Here is a 22,775-nt window from a genome sequence, read left to right as displayed (position 1 = left end):
TGAAGGGACCGTGCGCGTCCCCGAAAGCGCTTGTATTCATTTGCCAACTGTTCAATAAAATGATGGTGATCCTGAAAAGATTTTTCGGTGTCCTGGTGACATTCTTCACAACAGTTCAAGGCTGAATAGGGACCCAATGCTGACGTGGGGGAGGGTTTAAGGCTTTGAAGAGGACAGCACTGCTGAAATGTACCTTGGTGTCCTTCACTAGGCTCTGTACTTTGGAAAATGTCCACCACAGCCTCGGTCACTGCCTATCCCGTGCCTACCCCTGCTTGCTGCTATCTCTCTGATGGATTTCAGAGGGGATGCATATTAAAGAGCTGTAATTCCTAAACTTTTCCTCCAATATGGTTGTATAAACCCTCAATTTAAAGCTGATAGACTGCACTTTAAGCCCAGGTTATTTATTTAACTGTAACTGTGACAAAATGTATTTTGGTAAACAGCCAAAACAACAAAACTTGTCTCAGTGTCCAATTATTTCCGGACCTTAATGTATATAAAAACTAAGTAGCTTATGTGCCCCATTTAAAGCTGAAATACACTAAAATACATATAAGGGATCAGTTTGCCTGCCAATGGATTTGTATGTCTTTCCACCCAATCCAAAGATTTGCACAGCCCTGCCAGCTAGCACAGCCAAGTTGGCAACCTGACTTTTCTTTACTGCAGCTTAATCCCATGACCGGGGCATGTACAGTGGACGAACAACAGCAGATAGCTCATATCATTCCTCTCAACTCATGTCAGCAGGCTCATTGTCAGCACCTGGGAATGCAGCTTGCCCAATTGGCTCCTAGTACTGTCCCTCCCTATCCCAGTGCTGGTGTACAGGAGATTACATGAGGCTGGAATCAAAATTCCATGTATTTACATCAGCTGCATTCAAAATACAGTTCTTGGGTGTTTTTTCATAAACCTCAACCTGGTGTTCAGCTATCAGTGACTGTGCTCCGGCCTGAGGGGGCATCTTGGAAAAATGTTGCAGTCCAGGAAATTTGGGGAGGGAAGGGAAACCCTGAGTTCAGGTTTAGGAGCCTATTCACACCAGATAAGATTGAAAACGCACGCAGTATTATCAAAAAAGGGCACATATAGTTAAATTTGTGTACATCCATTTGTAATTGGACTGAAACTGTGTTTTTGCTTTTAGAGAGCCCATAGACTTAAGATGATTGGTGTCCCCAATATCTGTCTCTTCATGGTCAGATTGGGAAATGATCTTGGGTGCCCTTTTAGAAACGCAAACAGTGAGATCAAGGAAATAGAACACCATCCCTGCCTTATAAATAAGAATATAGTTGTGTGTAGGTTTCCATGAGCTTCTTGATCATGATCAGTGGAAAGCTTGTTAAACGTGGTTTAAACCCCAACTGTGGCATTCCCCTCTCCCCATCTCTGCCTCCACTCTTGCATCCCTCCCCACACCTACATTTTTTTTAATTAAAGCCTATTCTGGCATCCCCCTCTCTCCACCCCTGCCCTTCACTCTGCATCCCTCCCCACACCTACATTTGTTTAATTAAAGCATACTCTGGCATCCCCTTCTCCCTACCCCTATTCTTCACTCTTGCATCCCTCCCCACACCTACATTTTTAAATAAACTAGACATACTGTAGCTTACATTTAGTTTTTTTCAGCTGGTCACATGATGAATATGATCCTTCATCTGCTCCTTCTCCTGTGGATGCTAGTCTATGCATCATGTTGTAAATCCAAACTGCACAATTATGGCAAGCATAGGGGGTGTGTTATTGAGAGCCTGGGTTCACAAGAAGGAGTTGCATGATGCTGGGGGTCATCCAATTTGGAATGGGGGCAGTGACCAGCGGAAGAGGAAGATGCAGAGGGCAGAGCTGGTGTGTAAAGAGGGTGAGTAGTATGGCCAAGTATATATATATATATATATATACATACATACATACATACACAGTTTTATAAAACACATCCTCCCCGGCATCTCTTTAGACGTGTTCGTTCTCTGCACATCCCTGGCCGCCACTGGGTTGAGCAAGCTTCCGATCAGAGCACAGTTCTTGATTTTGCGCTCGGGGTGATTAGGGTGTGCCCAGGCACACCTGCACACCCCAATGCGCACGCCTAGATGCCCGAGTGTTTTTAACACAGGGAGATGAAGGACTGGGGGGTAACTGCTGAATCTAGAGTTAGACTTTAAATTGCTAAAAAACTGGCATGTGTACTACTAACTACAAAATGTGTATGGGTAGTATAGAAATATACTCATACAGTCTTTCTTTTTACCTGTAAGAGAGTTGCTGAGGTAAATCTTATATCTTAGAGAGTTACACAGCTGAATGCCAACAAATTTCTTATACCACGTCCTCTTCACAAATTGCTTCCCTCTGCATTCTGAATAGGAGTCTGACTTAAACCTGATTTCTGTCCATATTGCATCTTTTCCTGCTGTGTACGGTGAAGAGAAAGTCAAGAGTTAATAAAGCAACACATAGGATGATATGCTATGTAAGTAATTGTTCTGAAATGTAGAAAATGTTGTTAACTTTTATGGCGATAACACTTATACGACTCACAGACCACTAATTTTAGTTTGTTTTGTTTTTAAATTTGGTATTAGGGCAGCATGCTGGCCAGTCAATAATGAATTGGAACAAGCATGTAGTAATCATTTAAAGAAAAATATAGGGTATTTTTAATGTGCACATATTTTGAGTTATTTTTGAAATATCTGTCTTACCTTAATTGTAATGTGCTTTTATTATTTTTTTCTTATTGGTTTTTTCATATTTTTGTTATGTATCAAATGTACATATTTATAGATTAGCCACTAGAGCCAGATTAGTGCCTAATGTTTAATAGTGGCTGAGATATCAGACACACCCATGGTACATATTTTTCTATAGCTTGGTGGACTCCTAGACTTGTATTGTGGGAAGAAGCAGTAAAGTAAAATCATCTTGCATCACACTAAAGCAGAAAGCAGAGCCTGCATGTAAAAAGCAGTGATGTGCGTGGGCTTGGAGTTCACCCAAGACCACGCAAAACTGTCAGTGATACTCCCCCTTCCGACCCAATCAGTTACGGCCGGGGCATTCTCTGCTGTGCAGTTAGATGTAACAAAGGGGCGGGGAATGCCCGGGCTGCAACTGATTGGGCATAGAAAGGGGGTGTCACTGACAGACTTGAGGGAAATCGGTTCACAGCAAGCTCCCTATAAGTAAAGAGCAATTATGGCTGCCCCATATATATGTGTAATTACTAACTATAAACAGAAACACCATTTTAAAGAAATGAACACACACTGATATGATAATTTACATCATACATCATGCGGAAAGCAGAGCTATATGTGGGACCCAGCATGCTGTCTGCCAAAATACTACAGTGGGGTGTAAACAAGGCCAGTCAGCCTGTACAAGGTCTGCATTACAGGAGGCTCATGGACAGAGGCAACCTGCAGAAACTGTTTTATGCTCGATTACTGCACAAATTTGGAAGAAATACACAAAAGGACACCACAATTGAAATACATATTTAGACAATATTTGTTTATCCCAGATTTCAGCTTTAAATACATATCTAAATAAAATTTAAAAAGACTAAAAAAACTCTTTGAAGCAAGTTTTTTTTTTTTTAAACACATCGATGCCCAATGCTGACCTCCATCTGAAAAATGCTAGCTGCCTGGCTATTATGCTTATCCACTGGATTTATTACTTTAAAAATGTTAATCTGAAATAAGGGTAGATCACAAAAAATGAAAAAAAGTCACAAGTGTTTATCTGCCTATTTATTTCTGGTTTGTGACCCAGGAAACCCAGAGTTCGGCTTTAAGGAGTTTGGCTTTAAAGGAAATCTTTCCTGGGGACTGGTATGTTTCCATTGCTGACTTTTGATTCTGCAAATGCTATTTGCCTGGTTGTCACACTCTGGCTTCAATACTTTGATTCCCACACCCATAGGATTGCATATAAGGATTTCCGACTTAACTTATTGGAACATTTGTTCCTAGTCAGTGACTCAGAGAGTACCGAATCCGGGGAATCGAGCAAGTAGCATTTTTAGCAGGAGGCCAGCAATCACAGTCCCCATATTTCTCTTAGGAAAGGTTTACTTTAATGCAGTAACTTAGAGCTCATTTGATTCCTATGTCCAATTTGATAAATCCTGCGTGCATATGGTAGGAGAATGGGTTAACAAATTCTTAATTCTCACTGCATTTTACATTGAGGATTATGTTCACGTAATTATAACAAAGCTCTTAAATGCATTGGTTGTAAACTTGAAACTTGAAATGTATAGGAAACTGTGTTACAAATTGGTGTGTTTTTAGGTTCTGCTGACAGACTTACTAACATTATCATAGAAACTGAAGTTCTGTAAGAAAAATCTTTTTACTATGAATAGTTATTCAAAATAAACAATCGGGGGGAAAATACCAATACAAATATACAGGAGTGTTATATATAAATATACAAGATGCATATCTATATCTGAAGTATGTAAATGCATTGTAAAATATATTAGTGATGTGTATAAACAAGTTCACCTTTGTTACTGTTATTTTACGTATTGAAAATCTAGGCGTGACATACGGTCCATGGAAAAATTGCAACATGAGCCATGTTGAAAATTGCAAGCAGTCCTGTGTGTATGTCTTCAACTCTTTCTTCTTTATAATGAAGAAAACATTTTGACATCCAGACATTGTAAGCATTGCGAAGTCCTCCCTTCATAATCCAACCATATTTATTCTCTGCATTGGCCATTTCAGGAGCCCTTAAATCTGTGCCGGTATGCCTAAACAAGGGCTGCTGGGAAGGCACATATATTTAGAATTTACTATTGCATATCATTTGATGACGTCTAACATTGTTTGGAAGATGCCCATCTGATGTTTGATTATATGTGGATCCCATGTAATATTATTGAATGCCAGCTATTCATCATATTAATAGAACACTTCTGGAAACTGGATACACCCTGTAGGAGCGTAATATTGTGTTCATAAAATGACTGATTTTCTGCACACATGCAATACATAATAGCAGATCACAGAGCACATCTTCCCCTGATCTAAAGTTTCAGAAAAAAAACTGATGTCATTCTGGATATGTGGAATGCACCCCCTTTTGTTCTGTCACATCCTTAAATCTTATTTACATCCACTAAGCTTTGCTCCACTAAGCATATTGTTGTGCTTTGAAATATTCTGGGAACATTTAGATGCATGTCTGTGGCTGACTAATAGAATGAATACTGCTAAATAAACAGTATGGTCTCTGACATTTTAATGTATGCTTATACGTTTCATGTGTTATAGTTATGGGGTGTATAGTTTCTAGTATAAATCAGAGCATGGGAAACTGATGAGATGAAATCACTGTCTTCCTTATGCAACATTGGGAAGGTTTTGTAGAACATACCAAGCAAAAAACCCCCTTGTCACTATAAATGTCCCCTGCCCCTCACCGTACCCAGTTCAATTAGGTGGCTAGGTTAGGACATCATATAGAATGACTCCAGCTTTTCTTTTTAAGTTTTGACCATTTGGTATTGGATGTGGACTTTTGCATTTATTGACTCCTTTGCTGGCCTAATAATCTCCCTGTGTAAGCTTTCATTATTATATGATACCTATGTTGTACATATACACTTTCCGCTTCATACTATGTCATTCACAATTTGATATTAATTCTTGCATTTATTGACCATCTTGCTGGATGTATGCTTTGGCGAGATGTTTTTCATGTTAACAAAAAGTCCAACATTTTAATGGAGGACACTATTTGGTTTTTACCACTTATTGATGTATGCTTTGATGATAGGCTATGATATATTGTTTATCAAAGTTATTACTAACACAAATGGGATTTTTGAGATGGGATGTATAGTATGTTTGATCGAGTAGATGGGCGTTGGAGGTTTGGGCGTCCGGATGCAGTGATGGTTTATGTCTGGGTTGATCTCCTTCCCTTGTCAGACGCTTTCCTGCTTCATTTGGATTGGGATGTCTGTCTGGGGGAGGGGCTGGATCTAGGACTGTCACTGATGCGGACGTTGCATTTTCTTCTTTTTTTTTTAATCCTTTTTTTTTGGTGTGCATTGGACCTCCCTGCTGCCATACACACCAGCTGACATCAATTGTTGGGGGGTTGACTAATAGGCAACAGCAGTTATATAATGACTGCTCCCCCCTCTCCATTTTTGTCATACTGCAAACTGGATGGACACACACTTAAGGTAAATGAAAGATGCAGATAATCTAAATCTCAGGTATTTATGGGCTTTTTATAGCTATACCCACATGGCTGCTTAAAACCAGATAAGTTTAGCAATTACTGACCACATATGCTTTACTATGTCACCATCAGGGTAGGCGACTACTTTACAAACAATTCTGGCGGTTTTCCTACTAGAACTACTGGCTATATACAGTAAACTACTGGCCATATACAGGCCCAACTGATTTCTACATCTATACTCTTAACCTTTGTACAAGCTCCTTTACAACATACGTCCTAGTAGGTTTGTTTGTTGTTTTAAACGTATTTAATTGATTATCAGATTGCCCTTTGAGATAATGCTGAGGTTACTTTGAGTATTTTTGCTTTGTCTGCTATGATAGGATTGGAGATGATTCTGGTCATGTGTGTGCCTGGACGCCCACCTGGTTGATTTGTTGCATCGCTCCTCCCACCTTATTGCTTATTCTACAGCCCACTAAAATAAGCTTAAAGTGACTCTAAACTCAGGAGTTAAATCTTATAAATACATTCAAGTACCCCAACTATTAACAAAAATGTATCCTATCTGTGTATCACTCAGCTGCAGATCCTCAAATCATCTCTGAATTGGTGCTGACACTGTCCTTCCTTCCTTCTGGAGGGTGGCTAATTTTGTTCCTCATGGTCCCTGTGTGTGTTGTAAAGTAGTCACCGCTCCAAGCTCGATCCCGTGATGGACTACAATCTCAAGTTTAGTTTACTCATTTGTATTGAGATTGTAGAACATCATGGGAGCAAGCTTGGAACAGTGGCTACTTTACAACACACATAAGGACCATGGGGAACAAAAGTAGCCACCCTCCAGAAAGAAAGACATTTTAATCACCAAATCAGAGATGATTTGAGGATCTACAGCCGAGTGATAGACAAATAAGATGCATTTTTGTTAAAAATAGGGTAGTTGAATGCATTTTTAAGATTTAACTCCTGAGTTTATTGTCACTTTAATGCATTTTGCCATTTTGTATCAAATTTGCCAAATAATGAGCTATTGTATTTTTCACATATTATTTTACAATGCATTGCCACACAGTAAATATATTATGAAAGTATTTTGGATTAGGCAACTTTTTACTGATCTAAAAAAAGTGTTTCTTACCTGCAACTGGCTCGCTCACTCTTGGATCAGCTGCAGAGAGGAAAAAATAGTTATAAGTTACTGTATACAAATGATAGGAAAGACCTTTTCAGTGTCATCATTATCTTGCCTTGGCTGGGACATGGAAACAAGCACATTTATTTACACCTGACGTAAGGCAATATACCTGTCACTTTCATGAGCCCTGCAATCCAACAAGCGCAGAGACAGACAGAGAACACGTGGCCATTATTCTAGCATGTTTCTCAACGCACAGAGATTATGACCAGATGTGGAGGCAGCTGGAGATGTTGCTCTGGAACACAAATCTCTCGCAGATTCCCATGATGCCTAATATTTCTAAATTATAGCTTTGGATTTTTCAGCTGTCATTAGAAACTTAATACCTCAAAATCTAAACTTTTTAAAAAAACAAATGCATTTTTCTTTTGACATCAATGCCGATTGATTAGTTCTTTGTTAAAATAAATATGAAATATCCCTCCCGCATTGGGCAGTGGATAATTTGTGTGTTCTAGATTACTAGGCGCTTTCTTATGCTACCCAAATGGGAATCCGATGTATGTTGAAAATAAAATGCAGATTACATTTACAAATGTGTTTACACAAGCAATGTTTGTTATAGACCATTGCCTGAACTGTTTGGATATTATGTCATATTATGTCATTTACTGTACAGTAATTTAATATTTTCTAGTTTACATTTCAACAGGCTTATTCAATAAACAATGCAGAGAGTGTGATATCCTATACAAACCAAATGGAATTTACGCAAAACTAGCTAGAGCAATACAAGATACACTCTGATTGATTGCTCAAAGCAGCACATAATGATGACTGGATTCATTTGCACAAACCAGAGTTGTACTAGGTTTGGACTGATTTGCAGTAAGTGAATGTTCAATATGGCAGATTAATCACTTCAACTACTTACAGAATTGGGAAAGGGTCCTATAGGGCACTTGGAAGTGGGCCCGTCCTATTTGGTATACAGTATACTGTACATAAGTGTGATCCAATATGGAGTGCTTATTTATTAAAATCCAGGTAATTTATGAGTAAGGGACACCTTACTCTTCCGCTTCATGGAATTAATTTTAATAATGGTGCAGCCAGGGTACAAATGGAAGATTATTGTAAGCAGCTCTGGAGCCAACATTAAAGTGAACTCATTGCCTTGCCCTGTGTGGTGACTTTGAAAAGTAAATCTATGCCATCAATGAAAATCACTTATAACAGTAGAAAATAATATCTCAGTGATAATTATGATTTTAATGGAGATCAACTTCCAACTTTTTCCAAGCCTCTTCTGTTTTGGAGTGTGTCTGTTGAAATGTGTCCCCATTTAGCCAAAAGAGCATTTTCTAAGTCAGGTACAGATGTTGGATGAGAAGACTTGACTTACAATCTACAATTCTAATTCATCCCATGGGTGTTTAATAGGGTTGAGGTCAGGGCCACTGAAGTTCCTCCACGGCAAACACATCAAACCATGTATTTATGGACCTGGCTTTGTGCCCAGAGCTCAGTCATGCTGAACAGAATAGGGCCTTCCCCAAACATACCCAAGGTTGGAAGGACACACATATCTAAAATGTGTTTGTATGCTGTAACAGTACCCTTCACAAGAAACATCTGAACTTAATAATATTCAGGGTTGTACATACTTTTCACCAAAAAATATAGATTTGATTGTCGTGTGTCCACAAACCTTTGACCATATAGTATATTTTTGAAAACATTTTATATAAAGAAGCAGATAAATGTTTGAATTGCATTCTATTTGAACCTATTGTTTATCTTAGAGGGATTAGTGATGAGTGGGGTATTTTGATATTTAATGTTTTTAATAGGTTAGGAAATGAGGAATAAACATCTATTTAAATGTAAATTGATTCATATAAGCTTATTTGTAAAAGATTGTTAGAATGGTTCAACTTTTTTGATAGGCTCTTTCAAGTACGTGCGTCTAACTGGCAGTGACTGGCACTTAGATCCGTGTCCTAAGAAATACAGGTAAAAGCACATGTAATAGCTAACTATGACTGCCCCACACCTCCTGCCTGGATGTTAGAAGATACACAACCAGGCAGAAGACTGAAATTTTGTATCCAGGTTTAGCAGACACAGGAGTGTCTGCTAAGCACTTTTACAAATCATTCATACAAGTGTGCCATATAAAACAATACCTCTCAACTATCCTTTACTTTGAAAGACTGTCTCTCATCTTGAACCAAATCCCCCCATCATGTCCTCCTCAGTTGTCCCTCTTTTTGGTCTGATGTACAGATATCTATGAAAATGTGCTATTTACCACCAAAAGTGTTATTCTGCACTTCCTTCATCCTATCTCTTAATTTTCATGTTTACTGTTTTGAAATGTCAGTATAAAAGGAAAAGAAAAGGTGGAAACAACAATTCTGGGTTTTACCAATCATTTTTGGCATATACATTCTTTGCATAACTGGCCTGTATTACTGGGGACATGGCAGGGGTGTGTTCATTAGACATGTGCAATTCGTTTCGTTACGAATCGAAATTCGTACAAATTTTCCTGAAATTCGTAGATTTGTAAGCATACGAAATCAGAATTGCAGTTTCCGAATTTATATCCGAAATACGAAATTCAGATACGGAATCCGTTAACGGAATTCGTATTTCGTTTTGGTTGACCAATCAGAGGTTCTCTTCTGATGCTGAGAGTTGCATTACAAATACAGGCAGGAAATACGAAATTCCGTTGACGTATTTTCGTTCCGTTACGAACATTCGTTATATATTGAAGTTAAAAAGCAAAGTACATTTATATTGGAGTTGATAGTAGTTTTTCTTTAAGTTCGAAATACGAAATTCGGATACGGAATCCGTTAACGGAATTCGTATTTCGTTTTGGTTGACCAATCAGAGGTTCTCTTCTGATGCTGAGAGTTGCATTACAAATACAGGCAGGAAATACGAAATTCCGTTGACGTATTTTCGTTCCATTACAAACATTCGTTTTATTGAAGGTAAAAAGCAAAGTACATTTATATTGGAGTTGATGGTAGTTTTTTTTAAGTCCGAAATACGAAATTCGGATAGGGAATCCGTTAACGGAATTCGTATTTCGGATAAAAAAACAACTACCACATCGACTTTGCTTTTTATCTTCATCATAACGAATGTTCGTAAAGTTACGAAAATGTGCCGAAACTAATGAAAATCCGTATTTCGTACGAATCCGAATTGAGTTTCGGATACGAATTACGAAATACGAAATAATGGATATTATGAAACGGAACTAATTTTTTGACGGCGCACAAGTCTAGTGTTCATTACCTAAATACATTGTGCTGGAAGGTGTGTCCCTCTTTCTCAACTCAGAAAGTTGGGAATGTGAAACAATTACTTGTGGCATCTACAGCAAAGCAAGAAAATAGTTTGAACAGTATAACAATATCTAATAAATGGGTAGAAAATGTGAGAGTGTAATGTTTTCTTCTACAGATTCTAGTAATTTATATACGACCATTAAATATGTTTAACATTACCTGATTCTGTGCTAAATTTCACTGTTGCGCTGACTGGACCCTCACCGAGAGGATTTGTTGGCACCACTTTGAAATCATATCTGTAACATTATGTAAAATAAAATAAGATTTAAAAAAATTCCTTAGATTTTCTTCACATGGATCCTATCACAAGCTCTCTACTGCTGCCAGAAGCACACTGAGCAGAGATAACAGTTGCCTGATCTAAGCATTTTCTGGTGGATCTCATGTGTAGGAGTGTAGGCAAGATACATGTGGGCAGACAACAACATTAATTGGAACAGTTACAATCCTTGTTATAATTGCCTATATTACAAGATGAGATAGGTGCCCCTGGCTGCATTTGCCTACAATGCTTTCCTCTTGCCGCCACTTCTGTCCACCTTACAAGCTGCATGTTCACATGAAAAGCCAAAAACTTGTACATGTTTTGGAAAACGTTTGAAAGAGTTAAAACTTTTGCTAGGTTTTTATTGCTGTCTGTGTCCTACTGGGGGGACTAATCTTCTCCTGGTGAACATGGCCACGGAGACAGAAAGGGATGGGAAATCCAAAAGTGTACAGTTGTCACCAGAAAAGAAATAGGAAAAAAATAATCTTTCAATAGGGACACCTCTTCCCTTGACAGCTTCCTAAGAGGGGATTTACTCCAATTTTAAACAGATATCCTCTCACTTCCTATCGTATGTGTGAAGGGGAATCTCCCCAATGGGACACAGACAAAACCTCAGGTTTTAAACTCTAAAAGTTTTGCTTTCTACATACAGCGCACAACGCCACAGGTAGCAGAGTGGTCAGATTTTACTTCACACTCAAATATATATATATATTTACAGTATATACACTATATATATATTACATACACACACACAGAGTACATACAGTATATATGCAGATAACATTTTAGTAAGTATACAGCTTTTACTGACCTTTACTTCAACAGCACCAGTTATACAAAAGAGGCAGAAAGTTTCTCAACAAAATCTGTAATGATTATTATTTTATGTCCAAAGTAAAACAGTTACATGTTACAAAGCACTTTAGCAAGAATGTTTGCTCATTATTCATTAATCCCTGTCCCAGTGGAGTTTATGGTTCATTCTGTGCACCAAAGACATGCAAGTTCAGATAAACATTAGGCCTGCTTTGTCAGTATATAATTAACATATAAACACTTCTAAACTGTAATCAACAGCATGTATGCCAGTTTTTTTTACAGTAAACTTGGCTGGGTGGCATCATGCCTGCATACTCGTAGAACTGAAGAGCTTCTCCTGTAATGGAATTGTTTTCTTAAAAAGGTAACTATGGGGAAAGTGAATTACACTCATCCCCATAGTTAGAGCCGACGTGTGACACTGCAGCTGTACCAGGTCGGCTGTATTAATCGGGAAGTGAGTGAACACATACCACTGATCTGCTCACTTCCCGAACATCTCCCTGCAGAGAGTGGTGACTGTCAGTCACCGCTCCCCACAGGGATTCCCCCCTCCCCTCTCCGATCCTCCAGCACTGAATGTTCAAATCTCTGATGGGTATTTATTTTTGTGTTTCATCGTTGTTGAGGAGATTGCTACTTCTGTTTGCCTGTCACTGGGACTGGAAATGTTAAATTTAAATCCTTTGACTTTTTATTGTTGTGTGTGAACCTGTTGGCGACACTCATTTCCTGTTTTGGAGACATCCTCTGTGCCAAGGAGTGTCAGGTTATCTCTAGGACAGGATGTGAGAGGCAATCTCCCCTGCAGAGAGAAAGACACCAATAAAGGCAAAACAGAGGTTCAAATGCTTTCTAATGCTCTCTAAAACAAAAATTGAATTTTAGCTAAAATTACGTGACTACGTGGTGTAATAGAATATGGTCATTTGGTGTCCTCGGAAACCAGGAAACTGGGTATGAGCTCCTTTAATATATTAGCCATCATACTTGTGTCTGGTGGATTCAGGTAAATATTTTTATATATTTTTACAAGACAAACAGAGAGTGCTTTACCTCCTTCCTGCAATAGAGTTTAATGGAACACTGGTGCACAGCCAAGGCTTCCACCAACCTAGTAAACACAGACACTATAAACCATACTTATCTCTGTGGTCATATCATTGTACCCAGGTGCCACTGTGCCGAACCAAACTCAGAAAGAAGAAAGCAGGGTATATTGATTTTATGGTATTTAAAACATATTGGGGGGAAATTATAAAAATTGGAGCAGACACAATCAGTGGCAGATACCCATAGTAAACAATCAGCTTCTCTCTTCAGTTTGTTCAGTTAAGCTTTGAAAATAAAAGATAGAAGCTGATTGGTTGCCATGGACAACTGTTCCAGATTCTGTCTGCTCTAGTTTTGATACATTTCCCTCATTGAATCTTTATAATTTAAAGTAAAACATTGTATGATGATAGATATTAAGTGGTTCAATGTTTTGCTCTATTGTATAGGGCGTCGTGTTTACCATGCCAGGTATCTTTCACACAAAGAACCAAGTTCTAAATGCATCATACGTAGTCAAACTGGGTAGTGAGCTTGTCAGTGTTCCGATCATGTGCTTTTTTAGGACAGAGATTCCGCTTGCCAAAATACATCATCAAAATTTGATTTCCAAAGATGAAAACTGTCCAGGCCTTGTTCCATCTGCACTGAGAATTACTGTAAGATCCAGCTGCATATTGCTCAATCTCTTTCAGCTAATTAATTTGTTTGTGAACATAGCTATCCATAATGCTATAGAACAGCACGAACTCTTCTCTTATTTTTCTGTAATGGTTATAATTATTGTAATCTTCCATTGGCAGAACTCAGCTTTCACACTCCAGCGTTGTATAGAGCTGGAATATGACAAGCTTTTGAAGTGAAGTAAACAAAATATGCAGTACACACATAGGTTACATTCACTGAATGATATTACATTTCTAGCTTGTAAGAAACCATGTCATATGGTTTTTTTTTTTTTACATGCCTACTCAAGTAGAACACTGCATAACTGAACTTGTTGTGCAGGAGTTTGTATTCAAGAATGAGGTCATGAAAATATATTTCAGTGGAAAAAAACTGGGGTATATGTAGATTTGTGGACGATAATACCCTTAGAAGAAACAGCAAACAAGTTTCATATAATCAGGGAATTTCAGCTTATCTTTGTGCAATAGGTGAAGAACAGTGGAGAAATGGCCTCAAATTTCTTTTTGATAATAACCTCCCAAGTTTTTTTGTTCTTTTAGTAATTTGTTTACCGTACACTGTGTCAACTGGTGTATAATAGGAGGCCCTGACATCACCAAAGGGCAGAAAATATTCAATCAGTGTAATGCTACAAAAAACTGTCAGAGACAGCAGACATGCAATAGGAGATGTTTAAAGACTGTGGGCATGATAAGAGATGGTCAGAGACTGAAAACATGCTACAGGAAATGTTGGTATACTTCAGGAGACAGTCAAAGACTGGAGACATATTATTTATTTATTAAAGGTATTTATATAGTGCTGACAATTTGCGCAGCGCTTTACACAGTGCACATTCACATCAGTCCCTGCCCTCAACGAGCTTACAATCTAAGGTCCCTATCTCACATGCACACATACAGGGACAATTAACCTACCAGAATGTCTTATAGAGGGTAGGAGGAAACCAACACAAGCACAGGGAGAACATGCTAAATCATTGCAGATGGTGTCATGACTAGGATTTGAACCAATGACCCCCAATGTTGCAAGGCAGAAGTGCTAACCACTATTCCAATGTGTCACAATTACATAATTTCTGCAATAACAATTGAATGCTTTCACATTTGTGTTCCCTACTCCTCCTTAACTAAATACTTGTGTCATAGCCAGAGTCATTTTAGGATCAGAGGAAAAAACATAAAAAGAGAAAAGGCGTGGACAGCACATAAAAAGTAGTGTGAAAGAAATCAAACTATTTAACTACTAGAATCCAGCATCAAGTATATTTCACTTCACGGGCTTAAGTAAGCACTTAGGCAGAAACAAAATACAAACTACTGTCTACAGGGGCCCTGAGGGCCATACAATAAGTTCTAAAGGGCTGTGTGTGGCCTCAGGGCCACAGGTTGGGCACCAGGGCCTAGACCATTAAAATAGGCATTGGTGTACAAACACAGATCTCATGGTCTGAATTGTGTATACTTTCAGCTAAATGATCTGCAGCTACTGCATACAGACTTTCAGTGCTGCTCTTACTGCTTGACCCACATTTTCATTATTATTGATTCAGCTGTCATTCATGCAGATGTCTATGCTTGACTTCCAGTAGATGCCTTGACAGCATGGAATGGGCTGGCAACAGTAGCAACAGTGGCAAGAAGAGAGAGTAGGGCCAGCAGTGAGAGTGGTCAAGGTTGCATGGAATGTCATCATAACTTCTCACATAAAGGTTATGTGGACCCCATCATTTTTTTTGGGGGGGGGGGGGGGGGCGGGCAGTGTGTATGTATATATTTACATACACACACATGCCACATGCAAGGTTTGTGGACAACTGACCATCTCATTAAAATGAGCTCCTATTCTAAAACCATGGATGTCAATATGGGGTTGGCTTCCAATTCGCAAATATACCAATCTCCACTCCTCTAGAGAGGGTTTCCACAAGATTTGAGAGCATGTTTGTGGGATGAGTCTGCAGTGAGAAACCTTTGCCTCTAGGGATAAGGTAAATGTGAGGCATCTTGTTTTCAGACCAAACATACAGCAGCTATGATACAGTATTAGTATCATCAGCTTAACACCAGCTTGTGTGCTCCACTATACTGTCACATAGGAAATTTCAGTAAGTGGTATTGGGGCATCAGAAGATGAAAAGCTTTTATTTATTTAGGGATGGTTTCTGTAATATAAATAAGCTAATAGAGTATCACTGTAAAGATTTCAGACACTTGCAATGTTCAGTAAATGTGCATTTATTCACTTAAATATGTAATGTGTGACTATAAACTCAGTGTCTAAATATGTGATTCAGACAAAAAAAAAAGTACATAACAAGTGCAAAAATAATCAGTTTCTTTTATGCGGACACAGAAAAAAAGACATTAATAAAAAGAGGTAGGTGAAAACCTGTTTTAATGCCAGCTGTACAAAAAGGATCACTTGTTTTGAAGGGACAATTCATCATTGTTAATATGTGTATTATTAAAGCGTTTCCAGTCCAAAATTCAACTTCCATCTGCTGCATTCTTAACATAAAAATCACCAGCATGATTCATTTTACTGTGATGTGTTAACGCCATTGAAGAAAGGTCACCAATGATAATATTCCTCAAATTGTAAAACCGTGTCTCTGTGCCTCTACATAGTTCTAGAAAGTCACCGACAAAGGGAAAGTAAGGACAAGCCATGATGTTATCGGCAACATAATGACAACTGCACAGGTAAAAAATGGGTTAGTAGGTCTCATGGAATGACTGGGCAAGGACAAGTGGTATGCCATTTTAGAGTAAGAAAAACCTGATCTAATTTGCCAACATTGGGCATTACTGTATGTTTAGCAAAACAAACAATACAAAATGTAGTATAGTATATAATATATTAGAAAGCCATAGAAACAAAAAGCCCATGAAATCAAATCTTACAGGTAGCTGAATACTACTAATACTAAAGTGAAGCCCAAACATTTCACATTTCGTGATGGTGTAAGGGGCTCAGCTAGGAAAGAAGCCTCTTCCTCCACTGTCAGTGTAACAGCCACTCACTGACAGCATTCCTGATATGCAGGGTGTGGCAGAGTGACTGTCAATATGGCAGAAGACCCCCCTCTGATTCCCCTAGCGGAGCTGTGCTAACAGTGTAATCAGCAGGGTTGGGCTGTCAGTTTGACAGTCAAATCCTGATTTTCATTTACTATCAATTGAAGGCTGGGGTTATAGCTTACATTCATAAATTAATATAAGGTAAAATGTAAAAAAGAAAAGTTTTTGGATGCGCATGCGGTGCCAGAAAATCCTGTTGTGGTACCACAGAATAGGGGAGGTTTAGAAAATGTCAGATTTTTATTGTTGTGTTCCTGTTGTAAAGAGTTTTGTCACTGCTTAAGAATGGAAGTGAGAGAATCTTACTGATAATTCTTGCCCTTCCCTACTCTCCAAAGAAAGCTGTTTATATATGTGTCCCCTTAGTTCTTGTCCTGAGATTCTGGTACAGAAATTAAAGTCACCCTTCCCCAATTGATTTTGAATAACATTTTCCTAAAGTTTTTGCGCTTTACAGTTTATCGAGTAAGCAGCCACAATCAGAAGAGAAAAGCCTGCCCCTGCCAGCGTGCTGTAGAGAAGGACCCTTGCTCTCTATGTATAAGCAGTGGTCTTTCTGCAGAGGACACACCCCCTGCTGTGGGAGAGCTAGGACTCTCCAATCAGCAGGAAGCCAGAGCTTTACTGATTGCAGAGCTTTAGAGAGGGGGTTTGTTTTACTCCTTTCTAAAGACAACAGACTGCATGACTTTGAACACGTTTTGTTTCACTTGGAATGTATTTAGAAGATTTAAACTGAAGGTTCAGCTGGGCTTTAAGGATGCAGGTATTCAGATGATAGCCAAGCCATTTTATTTGGATGCAGATTATAATGCCAGAAAAAAAATAATATATTGACTGGAAAGTACTTGTAATTTTATAGTGCACACTTTAGCCAATGCCTGGTGCCAGGATGAAATCTCCTTTGACCAGTCAGAGGATCTTCAAACATGGTGGGAATACTGGATGAATAAAAAGTGCGCATTTTTTTAATGTAACTAATGGGAGACATACACAATTCCAGTGTCTGAAATAACAGAAACGACTTGGTCAGTAGACTCATCCTCATTAACTCAGTTTCACTAGATTTATAGTGTTAGCAGAAAATTTACATTCTTGTAGTTGTAATTTATTGCTGTGTTAACTTTTACAGAAACTGTGACCGTTTGGCTGTCCTTCTTGCAGACAGTGCAGTCGATGGGTGTGACATGTTTGTCCGACATATTGAAATGCATGTCACGTTCTTCAAATAACATCCTGAGTCAGGCTAGATAATGCAAAACATGGAACTCAGCGTGCCAGTGCTATTGTGCTATTCCTACTTATGACTGTACTTTGTGAAAACACAGAAGATAACTTCCAGAGATCATAATGTGGATTACGTTTTGTTTTCACAGTAAATCAGATACAGACATTTAACAGGAATAGGGTTAAGATATTAACATGAATGTCCAGCCAAAACCTATTTTTCTAGTTTTGGATAGAATAGGGAAGGGTTGGAAATTCTTTTTTTTAACTTGTATTTCAATAGTGCTTTTCACCCTGTAGACTCAAATCACCTATCATGTGAGGTAGCTAACTTGGGGGCGCTTGGTTGAGCCAATTTACCCATCAGTATGTCTTTTGAAGTGCTGGGAGGAAACTAATGCAAGCACGGGGAGAACATTAACACTCCATGAAGAAAGCATCCTGGTCATGATAGAAACCAACAGCCCTAGAGCTGGAAGGCAGAAGTTTTAACCAATAAGCCACTGTTAGATTATTGTTGTTTGTATCATTAGGAAGATTTACTCTGACTTCCTTTCCAGGAGACGCAATTGAATTTGAGAGGAAACCTCCTAATGTGAGCAGTAGTCTCTGATTTGACAATTGTCACTGGAGTAAGTACTGTAAAATGTTAAGTTTCATCTCACTTTCTGTCCTGGTAACAAAGGTCACAAACCAGAACTAGAATAAACTATTTTATATACTTGTCAGTACTAGACATATGCAGCATATGGATAGTAATGCTATATTGGCCTAAGAGGAACTACTGTGCATGCAGCCCACTACTGCGCATATCCACCCAGATGTCCACAGCTCTATTCTGTCAGTGTCTTAAATCAAGCTTTATTATATTGCCCATGAATTATAAAAGGTAAAAGAACAGACTATAATCACAGAAGGCAGGAAGCAGCATATGGGCACACTCTTCTAATATTTACCTATGAATATCTTGTCAAGGTGTGTTTCCTTAGACACCACTACAATACTCAATAATTATGCTGACAATGCATATAAACTGATTTATTATTCTTTATCATCCATCTATCCATCAACTGGAGTCCCACATTTACAGGATTGGCACATATGCAGGGCAACAGAGTTTGTACAAGTCACTAGATGCATCTGTCACTAAAGACACTTTATCATGTACCTTCATATATGCTGGGAAAAGAGTGATATGCTGGAAACTCATTCGGTTCAACCCCAGGGTCGGATACTAGTTCCGGAGCAGTGAAGTGCCTGCTCAGTTTTACTGAGTGATATAACCGACATAGATGTCTTATGTGGACTAGTGTTAATATGTGAACACTAGGTATGAAGGGATGAGCGAGAATGGCTTAAACCTGGCTTATCAGCTCTTTAGAGTCAAAACTTGTTGTGGGCTGCACCAGTGGTAAGAAAGCCTGCTACCCAGTGTTCAACAGTTACATCTCCATTTATGACAGTTTCAGACCTCAAGGGTTTCTTTTTGAATTTGAAAGTCTGTGTTCCACTTTCATCTTTATAAAGAGATCCTGTATGGAGTTTAGTTCACTTCTATCCTGGCCAATATCGCTTGTACCGAGTTTGGTGTGTCCCAGCCATAACATCTGCCATCATCATATGTTGGCATTCTAAAAGCGATCACCTAGGAGTGCAGTGAGTGATCTCACCAAGTTCTGAAGAATACATTGGGGGGAATTTATCAAAACTGGAGCAGACAAAATCTGGAGCAGTTGCCCAGGGCAATCAGCTTCTCTCTTCAGTTTGTTCAGTTAATCTTTGAAAATGAAAGAGAGAGGCTGATAGGTTGCCATGCACAGCTGCTCCAGATTTTGCCTGCTCCAGTTTTGATAAATTCCCTTCATTGCATCTCACCGTGAGGCAGAGCCTCCCTGAGATAGCTGCACGGTCTACAAATGCAGTCACTGACTCTCTGCATTTCAGGTGGCTGGGGCTGAATGGCTCCAAAATAGATCCCTGAGGGCTAGTTCACACCAACCACAATGCGTTCTGGCCCAATTGGTGCTGGAACGCACTGGATCGCATTCTGACCGGCTCACTTTGTTTTGCCCCCCCACCCAATGGGGCCGGAACACACTGTAGCTGGTGTGAACTAGTCCTGAAGAGGGGCAGAGAGCCCAGTGGTGGCAACGTAAGTGGGACTAGAGCAGGGGTAGGCAACCTTGGCTCTCCAGCTGTGCTGAAACTACCAATCCCAAAGGACATTGCAAGCCATAGGCATGGGAGAAGCATGGTGGGATTTGTAGTTTCAGCACAGCTGGAGAGCCAAGGTTGACTACACCTGGACTAGAGGAATGGTTGATTCCAGCCCTGCATACAGTGAACAATTAGATGGTAACATGCCATGTGGCTTTTTTCCACGCAGGCATGGCAGCACATGCTGCGCAGAGGTGCACAATTAATACTCAATGATATTCATGTCATGATTGAAGGGCAACAATGTGAGACGGAAGTGGAAAAGGACAATTGTCTATTGACTAAGCTTGACTTGGCCATTTGCTACCAGTTCCACTTGCTCTCTTTCAGTACATCTTCACTGCCCTTTAAGACATTAAAGGGCAGAGTCATATAATTATGCAAAAAAGAAAACACCATATAATATATAACTGAAGTTTTATAACTGTTTACAGACATTAACTAATTAATGAGATGGTTATGACAAGTGTAAAACACATAGGGGTTGATTTACTAACCTTATAAACACACCACGAACATGTATACACCTCTGTAGTGTGTTCCCTCCCAGCATGATCTATGGGTGGAATCTAAACACCTTTGTAGTGTGTACACACCCAGCAGGTGTGTTGTGCAAAGCCAAGCATGAATTGCAAGGTGATGTTGTGTAAATTAGCTCTATGTTGTGTTGCTTGGGTTGATGAATGCAGGAATGTAAATGCATGAGCTAACCATTTTTGTCTAAACTGTGAAGCAGCATTATATACAGTATGCATCATGTGCATGATTTTTCCATATATGGCATTAGTGGAAATATGCTTTTAGAGACTTTTTGGTTGATAAATACGTTTTGCTGTGTGAAAATCACACGCACCTAGTGCGTGCGTGTGTTTAGGTTAGTAAATCACCCCCATAATATCTGGTAGTAATATTTTTCTGGTAGTGTTATTAAATGTTATTGTACACAAAGAAACCGCATTAACTCTACAAGTTAGGATTAAGAATTGTGTATAAAAACACAAAAAATAACTGAGTTGGCTGTGATTTTTTTTAAGCACAAGAAAGTCTGTTTGCTGATGATTTACAGCTGTTCACAGTGGGGTGCTATGGGTTTTTAGTGTTTCTTGAAAAATGTTGTGTATATGTAATGTGAGTTTGTTTGCCGCAGTATTTTATGTATGTCTAGTGTATGGGTGCATACTGCACTTTTTTTTAGTGTTTACAGATAATGCACAACCAGTTGTTGTCTAACCTGTCAGCCTCATACAAGTGAATAAAACACACAAAATTACAGCTGCTAGAAAAACTCTCCAAAAATCGCCGGGTGTTGGGATTGGTGATAGTAAGAGCATTGCATTTTTTTATTACAATCTCTTTAAAGTTGTGCTGACTTAACTGAGTTATCTAATCATGTGCGAGAACAATCTATTTTTAAATTAACCTCGCACATGATTGGGTATTCTTTGCAAAGCAAATTTTCGGCTTATTTGACCTCATTCACTATGTGAAATTTCATTTTGAAAGGGACATGGTCTATCTAACCCACATCAAAGTTACTTACGTCTCAACCACATATCCATACCACATTAGCAACTGCCTCTTGTTCCTAAAGTGGACATTTATATCACTCAACTCATAATCTATTTATACTACAATATAGGTTTGCCTCACACAATAAATCCACCTTTAAGTGAAGATTGAATTAATCTTTAATCACTACCCATGACAACTACCTTCAAAAGCAAGCTCATATACAGAATTTCTTCTCAGAAAATTTACATTCTGTTTCCTCCCCAGTCACTTTTTGGGAAGCTCATAAGGTGAGTAATTTGACAAAATAAACTACATCAATGCTGAATAAAGAAGCTCTGCCATCTATTAAAAAGACATTAAGTTACAATTATATTATTCACCATGCTGCAGATGCGTGATAAATATGCTACTGAACAAGACCTTTTAGTTACACCTAGGGTTGAGAAAGCTTTACATTTCATACTAATGTGCTAATATGGGGGCGTGGCCACTAAAGGGTGTGGCCACTGAGGGGCGCTGTAAAGCTTTCTCGCACAGGGCGCCTAAAGGCCTAAGGCCGGCCCTGCTAACAAACCAGCCTCCATGCTGGCCTACACGCTAAAATCCTTCTGGAAACCTTTTACCCAAACGAGATTGTGCACCCTCACTTTTGATACATTGAAATAGTCCCACTTTTGCAGATTTTCATACCACCTATAATTCCATAATAGGAATTATCTAAGGAAAAGGCAGACAGATTCTTCCAAAACCTTTCTCTTTCTGATATCTCAGAGGAGTCTTTTTTGATCACTGACCTTACTGGAGTTGAAGTCCTCTCAGCCAATAAATATCCACTTTCAAATTAGGATCCCACCCATCTCCATCTTCTCTCCAATGTCACATCACAATGATGCGCAAAACGTCTAAAGAGGCTTTCAAACCCCACAGATTTTTACCTATATCCCTACTTAACATAGATCTGAAGCTGATAGATACAAATGTTGTATCCAGGATAAGTAAATACTTAAAGATACGTATACATAGGGATCAGGTGGGGTTCATACTGGGGCACCAGGTAGTTAATGTCAGTAAAGTAGTTCACCTTCTCGACCTGCTATACCAAGGCAAGGTCCTTGCCTTTCACCTATCCCTCCACATTTACAAAGCATTCAATTCCC

The 22,775-nt window shown here is 38.9% G+C and overlaps 1 protein-coding gene across 1 annotated transcript in view; it reads right to left on the bottom strand.

The window, feature by feature from the left end:
* The window catches only part of ABI3BP (ABI family member 3 binding protein), a 141,998-nt gene that overhangs the window by 10,855 nt on the left and 108,368 nt on the right, over positions 1–22,775 (bottom strand). The window contains exons 20-22 of the mRNA XM_018565197.1: positions 10,900–10,979; positions 7,370–7,399; positions 2,267–2,428 (exon numbers count right to left, since the gene is read on the bottom strand). Of these exons, the coding sequence (XP_018420699.1) occupies positions 2,267–2,428; positions 7,370–7,399; positions 10,900–10,979 (272 nt within the window). The remainder of the gene's footprint in view (positions 1–2,266; positions 2,429–7,369; positions 7,400–10,899; positions 10,980–22,775) is intronic.

This window comes from Nanorana parkeri, unplaced genomic scaffold (genome assembly GCF_000935625.1).
Source record: "Nanorana parkeri isolate BGI_ZX_2015 unplaced genomic scaffold, ASM93562v1 scaffold821, whole genome shotgun sequence".
Taxonomy (NCBI): domain Eukaryota; kingdom Metazoa; phylum Chordata; class Amphibia; order Anura; family Dicroglossidae; genus Nanorana; species Nanorana parkeri.
The sequence above is the reverse complement of the archived record's forward strand: the minus strand, read 5'-3'. Positions and strand labels throughout refer to the sequence as shown.